General features: G+C 42.1%; 2 protein-coding genes across 2 annotated transcripts; one reads left to right on the forward strand and one right to left on the reverse strand.

The window, feature by feature from the left end:
* The first annotated feature begins 1,733 nt into the window (after positions 1-1,733).
* Positions 1,734-9,732, forward strand: LOC118857980 (putative olfactory receptor 2I1). The gene is given in 3 exon segments (XM_036768426.1): positions 1,734-1,760; positions 8,660-9,601; positions 9,640-9,732. Coding segments are annotated over 3 exon segments (1,062 nt in total).
* A 1,149-nt stretch (positions 9,733-10,881) lies between these two features.
* On the reverse strand, positions 10,882-13,729 carry LOC118857249 (ubiquitin D-like). The gene is made up of 2 exons (XM_036767914.1): positions 13,524-13,729; positions 10,882-11,644 (listed from the first exon to the last, which is right to left on the reverse strand). Exons 1-2 carry the CDS (start codon positions 13,548-13,550, stop codon positions 11,177-11,179), a joined length of 495 nt encoding a protein of 164 aa, XP_036623809.1. The 5' UTR covers positions 13,551-13,729; the 3' UTR covers positions 10,882-11,176.
* Between the last annotated feature and the right edge of the window lie 629 nt (positions 13,730-14,358).

Consider the following 14,358-nt stretch of genomic DNA (forward strand, 5'->3'; position numbering starts at 1 on the left):
TCACCACCCCCCCTTCAAAGAGCTGGGACCCAAATTCATTTTGGAAAAGGGTAGTTCTCTGCTTCTGTAGCTTCTTCAGGCTGAAAAGGGGCATAAAGCTGTCCCTGTCTCAACAAGTCCCAGGGAAGAAGAAGTTGACTGGAACCGAGGAACGGTTACATCCAGGGGATGATGGGTGAGTATGGGCTGGCATCCACTGTTTGCTGCCAATTGTAAGTGAATTGGCCTGTAGTCTAAGAGACACAAATCTTACAGGCAAGTTCAATGTGCAGGGCTCCAGATATAAGGAGAAAGATAGATATATCTAATAACAGGCAACTGACTAGGCCAAGTACCCATTTACTAAATTGTTTAGGTTGTAGAAAAGAATAAAATTTTAAGCTGAATAGCTCAGACCTAACACACATTTTATCATAGCAGCTCAGATGTATCCCATCCTTAGTCTATGAGATAATGATTAACATTGTGTTTGTAACTTTGGTTCAGAAACTTCTTTTCACTTGGCTATGCAGGCCGGCAGATGACAAGCCTGTGTACTAATTTACCCAGTTGTTTGGAATGTGGAATGACTACACATACAGATTGAAAACTACAAGATTTCATTTGCATGTGCTCATATCTTTTACTGAACACTTACTCTAATTAGAGAAATTTGCTATAAAAGCAAAAAGTAGGGACATGCCAGATATAACAGGATAAAATATCCTTAGCTTTGTTTCAATTCAGATAACATTCATTTTAATTCCATCTCACAGCCAGACTCAGGAATAGCCAGGAGGGAGACATTCTTTTTCAAAGGAAGACAATGGGGAAACTGAGCCAAAAAGACCCCATCTTAGAGACTAAGGTGGTACTCTCTGCTTTTCCCAGAAGCAAACTTCCATCTGTAGCAAGCTCATGCTCCCTCTGAGTAGCTCATGGCCTTTCTTTCAGATACTGATTTTATGCAGACAACTATATCTAAATTGAGAGATCAGGATCTCAATGATGCAATTTAGGTAGGGATTGCTAAAAGAGCAATCTTGGTGAAAAAATGGACATGAATAGTACTAGGTTAATTCTGCCCTCCAAACCCTCCATTCCTCTCCCACCCCACTGCAATGCATTCCAATTCTTGCTACCTAAGACACAGTGTCCTATAGGGATTTTCTTGCCTAAACTTCCCTTTCTTTACCTTGGGGACTTCCTCTCTAGACTCCTCCATACCAGACACTAATTGTTGGAATAGGATGCATGGTTGCCCCCAGAGCTTTAGTGTTCCCTTCCAGGAGACTGAAAGCTCTGACTCTCCCGCTCATCTCTTCTCACCCTTCATCATCCTGTCCTTCAGCATCAGGGGGAAGGTTACTGCTGCTCCCAGGAAGATTATATATTCTCCTGGTAACCTTAGTTCTTCTCCTGCCAGCTCTCAACCACAGGACTTCTCCCAGGGTACTAGCTGACAACTGTTACCACTCCTGTCCAGATTAGACATAGAAGGATCATCTCCTCCGTTTGCTATCAGGACAGATGTCATATCTGTCCCCATATCCACCTCCTCCTTAAAGATCTAGGATGTAATATCCTGCAGTCCCCTCCCAGCCCTCAGTCATGCCTGTCAGCGCCATCTGGCACTGACATCTACCTTCAATTTATCTCACTGTAGATTCACACACAGAGGAGCCAGAGGGAAACCAATAGACCAACGTTTTAGCCAAAAACTCTGAAATTCAACTCCAGAGAGTAAGAGTGAGATGAAAATGAAAGAAGAGGAGATAAAGGTGAGTTTGGTCTTCTAGTGTCTGTAGAATGAGGCTAAGGACAACATTCTAGATTTGGATGCATTCTGGGGCATTTGAAGCAGTAGATTTTCTTCCTAATATTGTTCTCTTCATATTGAAATGAATTCCCTGAGTTTACATCAACAAATGGCAGAAGTGGAGCAAGGAGTAGCAGGAGAATTCATTTTAGTGCCAAGGAAAGAGTCTTAGACAGTAAATTCAAGAGATCTGGATTCCAGTCTCTGAATTTTTTTCACCAGCCGTAACCTTGTACAACTCACTATGAAATGGAAGAGTTCTGAAGGGTTCAAAGGTCCCTCCCAGCTGAGAAACTAAATTATACTGATGTAGAAAAAAAAAAAAGTCCGGACATTGAATCAGGAGACCTAGATGTGAATCCTAGTTAATGCTCATATTGCCTACGTCTCAGGAGAATGTAAATGTGAGCTATGATTACTTGGCAGCTACGTGGCACAGTGGAGTAGTGGACTTGTACTCAGGATAGACGTGAGTTCGGATTTCACTTCAGACACTGACTAGTTTTGTTCCCCTGGCAAATCACTTGACCACTCCCATCCTCAGTTTCCTCACCTATACAATAACAGTACCTACTTCCCAGGGTTGTTGTGAGGACAAAATGAGATAATATTTGTAAAGTGCTTCACAAAGTATAAAGGGCTACATAAATGCTAGCCATTATTATCAGAGGACCAAAATCAAGGGCTTTCTGGGAAGAAGCCAGCTTGGAATGCCATATTCCATGCACAGACCCTCCAGAGTAGTCGGGGAATCAAGAACAGATTATTTGGGGGTCAATCTATTCCTGGATGCTTTTATGGTGAAGGGATACAAACCTAAAACTGTGCCTGGTAAAAGCATGCAAGATGATGTTTATAGGTCATAGTATCATAGATGTAGAGTTGGCGGGGTCTGTAGAGGTTATTTGGTCCAATCTCCTCACTCTATAAATGAGGGAACTAGGACTCAGGAAGGTTGAGAGATGGGTGGGATCCAACCTGAGGTCCTCTGACTCCAGAATTAGTGCTGAAAGTCTGGGAATATGAAGGTGTAGGGAGAGTATTACGAATTAGGGCATGCAAAATGACAGAATCTGAAAATAGGAAGAGCCCTTAGTGGTCTCCTAGGCCAACCCATCCCCCAAAAAGAAAACCTCTATAACACCCCCAATTGATCAATCTCTACTGAAAAACTTGTAGTGAAGGGAAGCCCGCCACCTCTTGAGGCAACCCATTACACTTTTGGAACCTTTTCATTGTTAGAAAGTTTTTCTCCCATCTATAAAAAATATCAACTTTCTTTCCACTTCTACCCATTATCTCTAGTTCTACCTCATGGAGCTAATCAGAATAAGAATGTCTCTTCATGTTAGCCTTTGAATACGTCAGACAGGTAAAATGTACCCTTCCCTTCCTAAGTCTTCCCTTCTCTTCTGAGTCATCTTGGACTCTTCCCATTGTCTTACCCCTAATATCTGTTATCGATTCTCACTGATTCTAACTCCACAGACAACTTTCACATCTGCCCCTTCCCTCCACACAGTGATACCATACTATTTATATAGGGTCCCCATCAATGATGATTTGGGCCTTCATGGTAGCCTCCTAACCTGTCTCCCTGAATTCACTCCCTCCACTCACTAACCCATCCACAACACAGCTGCCAAAATCATCTTCCGGATGCATAGGTCTGTCTATGCCATTTTCTTGCTCAGAAATCTCCAGCAGCTCATTAATGCCTATAGAATACAATGCACATTCTTTAGACTGGCATCTACAATCTGGTGCCAACCTGCCTCTTGAGTTTTATTTCACACTTTTCCCTTCACTTACTTTACTTACCAGCCAAACTGCTAACTGTTCCCATGACCTCTCATGTCCTTGAATTTGCAAGAGTCATCTGCAATGCCTGGAATGCACTCCCTCTTCATTATTGACTGCTGACATTCTTTTTTTTCTCTTTCTATAAGTTCTGTAAAATGGAGGAGAAAATTGAAAGAAGAGAAGAACTCAGACTGAGAGAAGTCTGGGATAGGTCAAATAATGAACCTGGGGGAAAGCTGTGAGGTTTTTATTCCTAGAAAAGAAGGGACAAGAAAGTGAGAGAAACAGACAAAAAAAGGAATATAAGGAAAAAGTGAGGGGGCGGGGGAGAGGTTCATTACAACTAGCTCATATTTGTATAGCACTTTATAGTTTACAAAGGCCTTTCTTTGCAACAATCCTGTGAGACAGGGAGTGAGAGGTAGCAATAAAGGAACCATCACTAATATTTGGATAGCTACCAAGCCCTCCCAGAGTAACTATGTCCCTCTGTGAGGCCCTTGGAAATACCACTGGAATACATGAACCTTGTGTGGTAGCTTTTAACATTTTCATAGTAAGACTGAAGAAATTTGAGAGAAAATGGGGGGGTGGAAATCAGTGACTATCCTGATCAGACCACCAGCAATCTTCTTGGAAAGTTTTCTGTACTAGCCTGTCTAATGCAAGGGAGGAAAAGAAATGGTACATGACTTGCATCTCAAGTAAGTCCTTCCCTCCTAGAATCATAGGCTGTAAGAACTGAAAAGGACATTAGGGAACATCTAGTTCAGCCTCCTCATTTTATACAGGAGGAAAAGGCCAAAGGAAAGAAAGTGACTTGCCTAAAGTCATGCAGAGCAGCAGAGCCATTATTTTCTCTTGTTCTATCAGGCAATGATGAGGCCCTAAGCATGGTGATATTAGAGATACAGAGACATACAGGAAAAGAGAAACTCTGGGAGGAGTTCCTCCCACCATTTTCCTAGGAACTTACCTAGTTTTGTTTTTCTGTAAAATTAAAAGTAATTGCGATTATGACTTTTCATTTGGAATGATAAATAAAATGTTTAAGATTATTTAATTAATTAAACAATCTTGTAGAAAATAATAATTTTAATTGATATTATAATCTTATATTATTTATACTATATCATGTTTTTATTTGTAATATTTTATTATGTTATATATTTTGTCTAACATAAAATAATTTAGTTAAGATATATCATATGCATGAATGATATGGTTTTTATGCTCAAAGTGATTTTTACAAACAGCCATATTTTATGCAATTGTAACAAGTCATTTGATATGTTCCTTACTCTAATAACAAATAGCAATGTACAAACACTAGATGCCAGACCAGGAGACACAGTCCCTATAATATTAGAAGCAGACAGATCAACAGTACTTAGCTCTAAAACTGACCTTAAGGATCATCTGGTCCACTCACCCTCCCACACACACACAATTTACAGATGAGAAAACTCAGACCCAGAGAGGGGGAGTAATTTGGACAAAGACACACAGCTGATCTGATAAGTAGCAAAACCATGACAGGAACTTGTTTCCAAATTTATTAAAGAAGAATGTGAGACTAAAAGATCTCGAAAGCTCCAGTTCTGTCATTCTGTGATTCTTTGATTCTATTATTTGCTTGTGGGTTTCCTTTTTGTTGACTTTTGTCATAGAGCTGGGTCATCTCTTGCCTGCTCCTCAGCAGAGGGAAAATGGAGATGATGCTGATCAAGAGAAGTGAAAATTAGAAAAAAAAAACAATTACTTATCACTCATCCTACAGTAGATCACTGACTGTTGAGTCAGATCACCTGAGTTAAAATCCCATCTCTGATGCTTACCATCTGTGTAACCCCGGACACTCATTTAACCTTCATGGGCCTCAGTTTCCTCCTCTGTAAAAAGAAGAGGTTTGGCTAGATGGCCTTTGAAATTCCTTCTAGCTCCAGATCTGTGATACATTCATTGCCTAGTTCCTGAAAGGACTCAGACAAGTCTTGTTGCTGCTGCTGCTCCTTCCTTCTCGAAGAGGACCAGTGACATGGTGAATTGGATTTAAGTGAGGCAGCCTCATTCTCTCCTCCAGAGCCATTGAAATCCAGTGGCAAGACAAAAGTCAAGATGACTGGTTATGGGCCAGGATGCAGCAGATGATCTTGGCTTTTCTAAATTAAGGTCCTTCTCAGGCCCCACCTTGTCCGAGGATTCAATGACTAACAGTTAAAACTTTGGAATCTAGTGAAGTGAGATGCTTTCATGGTCAGCATCTTGTATCTCAGAATCATGAAATGTTAGGGCTGGAAGCACCCTTAAAGATCATCTGGTCTAAGCTTTGAAACCAGACATGTTGTGATGGTTTTACACATTGAGTTTAAAACCTGGGTTTAAGTCTTATTTCTTCCACTTCCTAGTTTTACAACCTTGGACAACTCCCTTCAATACCCAGGCCCTTCGTTTCCTCATATGTAAGGAGAGCTTAGCCTAGATGACTTGTAAGTTTATTTCCAGCTCTAAATTTCTATGAACCTCTTCATTTCGCAGGTGAGGAAAGTGAGAATCTGAAAAAGTGAAGCGATTTACCTCTAGTCATACAACTAAAAAGAGACAGGATTCAAACTCAGGTTTTAAAATTCCAAATGGTCATATACAATCCACTACACCAGGGGTAGGGAACCTGTGGACTCAAGGCCCCAGGTGGTCTTGTAGGTCCTTGGGTACAGCCTTTTGACTGAGTCCAAGTTTTATAGAACAAATCTTTTTATTAGGGGGATTTGTTCTGTGAAGTTTGGATTCAGGCTGCAGTTGGGGACCTAGAGGGCTACATGTGGCCTTGAGACTGCAGGTTCCCCACCCTGTACTAATACCACAGCCACTTTCTAATCTTTGACCAGACTTCAATCCCCTAAATAAAGGATCACAAGGTTCAAAACTGGAAGGACCTCAGAGGTCACTAAACATACTCTCCCCTTCATTTTACAGATTAGAGAACTGAAGCCCATAGAGGGGAAGTGACTTACCCAAAGTCACACAAATGGCAAGTGGCAAAGTCAGGAATCAAACCCAAACTTTATGACTCCAGACCCAGGGCCCATTCCTCTGCACCAAAACTGCCTCAAGATAAATTTTTACATGGTATCACATCCTACATTTGTTTAGTGCTCTAGGCTTTTCAGAATACTTAAAGATAAACTATCTTTAGCCTCAAAACAATCCTATACCATAAAGAAATTCATAGTCCCACTTTACAGATAAGGAAACTGACTCAGAGGTTATAATCAGCTAGTTCAGTGTTCCTTCCCTACAGCATCCTACTTCTACTGTATACATGACCCATTCACTTTTCTGTCCACCATTGTTTTCCAGAAAAGAACTTCTGAAATACTGGCAGACTTTCTTTGCAATGTTATCATTGCAGGGTATTCACATTGTTTTGTTGTGATGGAACTCTGATGAAAAAAAAAAGAAAGTTTGCACCACTAGAATCATTTCCAGTTTACAGAACTGGATCTTAAAATGAAAATTCCCATATAAAATCGCAAAAACTTTAATAGTAAATTCAATTAGGGGCCTTGTAATTAATTTAAATTTTAAAATACCAATAGTGTTATTATCAAGCCAAGCTATACATAAAATATATCTTTATTGTGCTCAACTTACACTGATTTCAGACTTGTGAAAGGTCTGACGAGTAAATGTTCCCAAACCTTGGCCCTTATCTCTGATTTTTGCTCCTTCAAAGCAGTATAGGAAGTACTGCATTTGGAGCCATAAGAACTTGGCTATAGAGTTGGTAGGGAAGTTGGTCATTTACGCAAAGCCTTTATTTTACAGATTAAGAAACTGAGACCCATGGAGGCAAAGTGAATTGACCAAGATCAAATAGGTGATGACCAGAGCTAGAATAGCCAGCTTCTAGGTAGAGCTAGAATTTATTTTTTCAAAAAATATTTGTTTATTAATTTTTGGTTTTCAACATTCATTTCCATAAGATTTTGAGTTCCAAATTTCACCCCCCTCCTTCACCTCTCCCCACCCCAAGACAGCACGGAATATGATATAGGCTCTACATATACATTCATATTAAACATATAGTTCCATTAGTCATGATGTAATGAAGAATTAGAACCAGTGGGACTACTGTGAGAGAAAAGAAACCAAAAAAAGAGCAAATAGTATGCTTCCATCTGCATTCAGACTCTGTAGTTCTTTTTCTGGATGTGGATAGCAGTTTCCATCAGGAGCCTTTTCGAGTTGTCTTAGATCTTTGCATTGCTAAGAAGAGATGAGTCTATTAGGCATCGCACAATGTTGCTGTTACTATGCACAACATTCTCCTGATCCTGCTCATTTCACTCAGCATTAGTTCATGCAGGTCTTTTCCAGGTTTGTCTCAAGTCTGCCTACTCACCATTTTTTATGTAACAATAGCGTTTCATTACATTCATATACCAAAACTTGTTCAGTCATTCCCCTATTGATGGGCATCCCTTCAATTTCCAATTCTTGACCAACACAAAAAGGGCTGCTGTATATATTTTTGTACATGTTAGTCCTTTTCCCATTTTTATGATGACTTTGGGATACAGATATAGAAGTGGTATTGCAGGGTCAAAGGGTATGCACAGTTTTGTAGCCTTTTGGGCATAGTTCCAAATCATACATCCAAAATTTCAGTAGTAGAAGGAGCTGAGATGGTTTCCTGACTCCATGCCTATGGTGCTTTCCCTTACAACAGAATCCCCCCAACTCCAGTCCAGGTCCAGGTCCAGGACCTGTCAGTTTCTAGGCAAGTCACTCTCAATCCAATCCATTTTCACAAACATTTATGAAACACTTATTCAGGGGAAGGAACAGAGATTGTGAAATTTTTAAAAGATAAAAAAATTGATTCCTATCCTTCATGGAGGAGATAGCATTCTCTCAGCCTCTGCCTCTTCATATGAAAAAGGAGGTAAAGTTGTCAAGAAAAGGCTTAGTAAAAACGCAAAGTTCTACATAAATGTGAGCTCTTGGGGAAAACTTGGGGAAGAGGACGTTTGAATTGGTCTGGGCTTTACACAGCGTCTCAAAAAAATTCTGGGTCATTTTCTGCCTCCCTAGACCAACCAAAGCACTGGCGAACGCTTCTTCCTTGTGGGATTCTCCGACTGGCCATCGCTCCAGCCGCTACTCTTCGCCCTGATCCTCTTCTGTTACCTCCTTACCCTGGTTGGCAATTCTACTCTCGTGTTCTTGGTGGTCCGTGATCCCCGCCTCCACGCGCCTATGTACTACTTCCTCTGCCACCTCGCCCTGGTGGACGTATGCTTCACCACCAGCGTTGTTCCGTTGCTGCTGGCCAACCTTTGGGGCTGGGCAAGGGCGCTGTCCCGCGCCGGGTGCATGACCCAGCTCTACCTCTTCCTGGCACTGGGTTCCACTGAATGCGTCCTTCTGGCGGTGATGGCGCTGGACCGCTCGGCCGCCGTGTGCCGTCCGCTACATTACACAGCCCTGGCCTCGCCCCGCCTCTGCCGAGGGCTGGCGGTTGCCTGCTGGGTGGGTGGGTTCACCAATTCGCTGGCGCAGACCACACTACTGGCCACCCGACAGTTATGCGGGCCCGGGCTTGTGGACCATTTCATCTGCGAGCTGCCAGCCCTGTTGAAACTGGTCTGCGGGGGCGGGGGAACCGTGGAGCGGCAGATGTTTGCTGCTCGGGTAGTTATACTGCTGGTGCCCTCCGCTGTCATCCTGGTCTCCTATGGGGCTGTGGGCCAGGCGGTGTGGAAGATGAAATCCCAGACAGGGAGGAGAAAAGCAATGGGGACCTGTGGTTCCCATCTCACGGCTGTCTGTTTATTTTATGGTTCTGCCATCTACACATACCTGCAGCCCACACACAGTTACTCCCAGGGGCAGGGCAAGTTCGTCTCCCTGTTCTACACTGTGGTCACTCCTGCCCTTAACCCACTCATTTACACCCTGAGGAACAAGGAGGTGAAGGGGGCTGCAAAAAGGCTTGTGAGTAGAGTAGAGTGGAGGGATTGATGAGGGTGGAGTTAGGGAGAGCTTCTCTTCTCAACCAAAGGGTCACATTATTTGTCAGTGGGCCAGTCCATCACTCTGAGTCCTCATGGATTGGGGAGTGGTGAGCTCAAAGAGATAGCTCTCAAGAAATTCTAGAACCAAGAGCATGAATAGATCTTGCCCATTGAATGCTCCCAGACTGATGAAGGAGAAGGCATATCCACATTTTAAGAGAAATATAGTTCTCAACTTAGATATTCTCCCAGTAGATGGGGCTGCTGTTCTTAAGAAGCTTCCAGTTTGATAAAGGACATATGGTCCCTGCCTATGGTCCCTGTAAGAGGAGACCAACACATAAGAAGCAGACATAACAGGCAGACTAGGGTAGTCTATGCAATTGACAGACTTGTATACTTAAAAGGGCCTTGAGGGGATACAAAAGGGATCAGAACGAGAAATGACGAGTGGGCATAGTAAAGATAGTCCTGGAAGAGAAAGGACTTTTTGAAATTTTGAAAACACCAAAGGATTGAAGTAGTGGATAGAAAGCAGAAGGACATTTAAGAGAAAAGGACTTGACCCATATATAAAAGGCATGGAGGTTATGTAAGGACAATCTTGAGAAGGAGACAAACGGGTGGGATGGGATCCTATAAAACTTCAAAGTCCCACTAGAGGGTTTGGGGATGGTTAAAGGAGGGAAGCTTAATAGGAAAGACAACAGATAAGTAATCCACCATCTTTCCTAAACTCTTGTCACAAGCAGGAGAATAATCCCCCCAAAACTATTTCCTGGAAGACTTCCTCTCCCTTATGGCACCAGCCACTCTTGTAGGAGAGAAAAGCAGAAGCGCATCTTTCCTTGTTGGCCCCATTTCTCAGGACACATAAAGGATTATTCATTTAAAGGATGGAGGGAGGTATAAAAGATATAATTTTACATCAGATACAGTCAAAAGCAGGACAAAAGAACAATTTTCTTTCTCTTCCATGCATTATAGTTTAATGGTGGCAGGATAAGTAACTCTCTTCAAGATGAATTATCTCCATTGTGGTATAGGAAAAGGAAAGGGGTCTCTTGACCGTTAAACTAGAGAAACCAAGATAATCTCCCTGTTCCCAACATCCAGTTTACTGTAGTGGAAGAATTCTTCAACTGAGAGTCAAGAGAGTTAAGTTCTAATGCAGTCTTTACAATTTACTTGCTACATGACTTAGGGTGAATTCATTTTGTATCCCCTTCAATAATTGCAACACAAGTCCCTGACAACAAAAAGCATTTAAAGGATTTTATTTAAGCATCACATTAGAAGTATACTGTTACAGAATTATTAACCTTGAAATGAATTCCTTAATTACTTTTCCTCTAGCCATCTCTTTTTCTGCTTGCTCTTTACTACTCTACTTTCACCACCGCCACCACCATTACTACTCTTCCTTCTCTACTTTGTCTACTTCATTCTGAATTTTCGTTGCAAGGGATGAAAGCATCATGTTTGGCATAAGCAGGAATTAGCTGGAAGAATTTGAACTGTATTTCTTCTTGACTCCAGGCTCCCTTCTCTCTGGTTAGCCTCCTATGCAAATCCTCGACAAGAAGAAGATGTTGCCCTTCTGGATGCAGTAATCAGACATGATCTTCCCGTCCTCTAACTTCTTGCCATTGCAGTTCACAATCTGGGCCTTAGGGGGCACTCCTGTTATGGCTTTAATCACCTCCTTCACCTGAGACACTGAGCTGGATGGTCGGATGTGGAACGGGTACTTCTTTCCTTCATCCACCTCCAACAGGAACACCTCCAGCTCCTCATCACTTGGTTCCACCACCTTGAGGGTCAGGTGAATAGTTGTGCTGGGGTCCAACCAGTAGTGGGACAACTTTTTTTCAGGGTTTAGGGTTTTGGATCCCAAGAGGAGTTTCTGGTTTTTTACAGGGACCTTGTTTTTAGACCTAATCTGTTCATTAATCTTCTTTACCCTGTCATCCTTCTGGGCAGTGAATTTCATTAGCTCTTGGCTTTGGGAATGTACATGCCCCTGGAGACAAAGAAGAAAGGAGTAGAGATTTTAAAAGCCTGATTTTCAGCCACACAAGATGGCCACGAGCTTGTTTTTTGATTGAAAATCAGATTCCTCAATTCGACTATCCACTTTGTTTATGTTTTTGTTTCTGGGGGAACAGGGTAATTGGGGTTAAGTGACTTGCCCAAGGTCACACAACAGCTAGTACATGTGTGAAGTGTCTGAGGTCGGATTTGAACTCAGGTCCTCCCGGCTCCAGGGCCGGTGCTCTACTCACTGCGCCACCTAACTGCCCCACTTTGTTTATTTGATTTGTCCCAGAATGTCTTCAAGAAGTTTCCAAAAATCAAATCAATTCCCCAAAAGATGGAGATTTATCACTATTGAGGCTCCTCCAAGGAATATGTGACTCTAAAAACATTTCCAAAAGAAGAGTTCCAAATTGGCTTTGAGCAATGGCAGCATCATTGGAATACATGTTAAAGCTCCCTGGGCACAGCTTTGAAGGGTAATTCTTATCTGGGATGTCCAGGTTTTTTCACCTCATCAGTGTCAGTTACACCGTACTCAGCTATTCTTCTTGGTCTATTGTTGGTCTAAACTCTTATGTCTACACCTGATGCAGTTAAGAAGCCACTTGGAGTCGGGAAGAACTGAGTTCAAATCCTGCCTTACACTGGCCTAGCTGTATGACCCTGGGCAAGTTGATTATTCCCTGGCTTCCTTTAATAAAGTCCCAACCAAAATTCCATCTTCTATAGGAGCCTTTCCCATCCTCTTAAGCCTACTAACTTCTCTCTCGTATTTACTTCCTATTTTCCCTGTATACATATTTGCTTGTTGTCTTTCCCATTAGATTATGAGTTCCTATTTAGTGCTTGTCCTGCCTTGTTTCCTATCCTTAGAGTTTAGCACAGTGTCTGGAATACAGTAGGCACTTCATAAATGTTTATTGACAGACTGACTAGATTCTGTGACCACTCCCCATACCAGACTGAGAGCTCCAAAAGGTTCAAGGGGTCCAAAGTGAAATTCAAGCATCTGAGTTTTCTTTCTGTTTCTCTTTCCCCCATTGCCTCCTCTGTGGTCCTTTTACCCGTGAGAGGGTAAAAGCATCAAGCTGTTAACACTTTTATAAAAATACTACTGCTAACGGATCTTTACAAAGCTATTTGAGACTCCTAAGGTACTTGGCCTACATTATCTGATTTGATCCTCTCAACAACTATGTGAGGTAAGTAGAACTTGATTTCCTCCATTATGGGAGAGATGCCAGCCTGCTCTCAAGCCTAGAAAACCTAGAAGGAAGGGTAAGGAAAAAGGATGTTGAACTAGATCTCTAAGCATCTTGTAGGATTACAGGTTTTGAAGCTGCATGAGTCCTTAAAGGTCACCTAATTAAACTGCTTCATTTTACAGATGAGGGACCTGAGGCCTGTACATGTGAAGGTCCCACAGATATTAACAGACCTGTAATCTGAAAGCAGGACCTTTGACTATAAAGCCAGTGCTCCTTCCACTTCCAGTAGTTGGAACATTGCACTCTATTAGAGGAAGAAACTTAACCTACTTCAAACATTGCCAGTGAATCATAAAACAGACTTCTCTCCCCACTCCAGTGATCCCCAGTTGAAGTCTGGAAATAAAGTTATGTTTAAGACAGGAGAGTAACTGATTCTTCTCTGTTAATCCATGTCCTTCCTGTCATTTACAAACTCAGTTCAAAACTCTTCTGCTACAAGAAACCTTCTCTGCTAAACATCTCAAGTCTAGAACCTCATCATCAGCCCACCCCAGTTCATTTATCTCCCCTTGTCTTAAAGCTTTGTCCCATGGGTGAGAGCACACACACACACACACACACACACACACACACACACACATACAGACTTACATCAAAAAAAGAGCCATTAGGTGCCATCTCTGAAGCTGAGAAAGAATAGAATGAGGATGAGTCTCCCTCCCAAACTTTTATCTTAAGAGGCTGGGGAGTTGGGGGTGGAAGGAGAAGATGGAAAGTCCCCACCTTAGTATGAATATGTGGTTTATTTCAGCCTTAGGTCGGCTGCTGTTCTCAGACACCAATTTACTTTCAGTTTTAAGGAAAGGGAAACAAAAAAAGGTCATAACTAGAGCATCATTCATTTAAAGGGCTAGCTTCCTCCACATGCCTCTGAAGTTCTCTCCCACTGAGGTAGGGAGAGGATGAACTTCATCTCAAGATCATCTATTGGTCCACATGGAAAAAGGCAGCCTCACAGCTTTTACCTCCAAGGGCCAAACAACGAGGGCCTTTCTCTTAGGCTTCTCCTCTCCAATCACCCTCACCCCATCTTGTTTCCTTCCCCATTGGTTCAAGTCTATCTCATTTGGCAAAGTTCCCCTGATTGATCTCACTTGGCTCCGATATATGATCCTGGAACCCTTTAGCACTTATTCATTTGCACTTATTTTGATGCTTTTTAAGTATCTTCAGTGATATTCATGTGACTCACCTCTAATACTCCAGTATTTCCATGGAATCAGGATATCTGTCTCTCTCTTCCTCATATCACTCACCGTACCTTCAGGTCAAAACTGTGCACAGAGGATGTACACAGTGGGATCATAGGATCCAAAGCTAAGAGGGACCTTAACCATCTAGTCCAGCCCCCTCGTTTTATAGATGAAGAAATGAAAGCCCAGGAAGGTTCATGTCTTTATCTGTCAAACAATTGGTAAGTGGCAAA

Source organism: Trichosurus vulpecula, chromosome 7, assembly GCF_011100635.1.
Source record: "Trichosurus vulpecula isolate mTriVul1 chromosome 7, mTriVul1.pri, whole genome shotgun sequence".
Classification (NCBI taxonomy): domain Eukaryota; kingdom Metazoa; phylum Chordata; class Mammalia; order Diprotodontia; family Phalangeridae; genus Trichosurus; species Trichosurus vulpecula.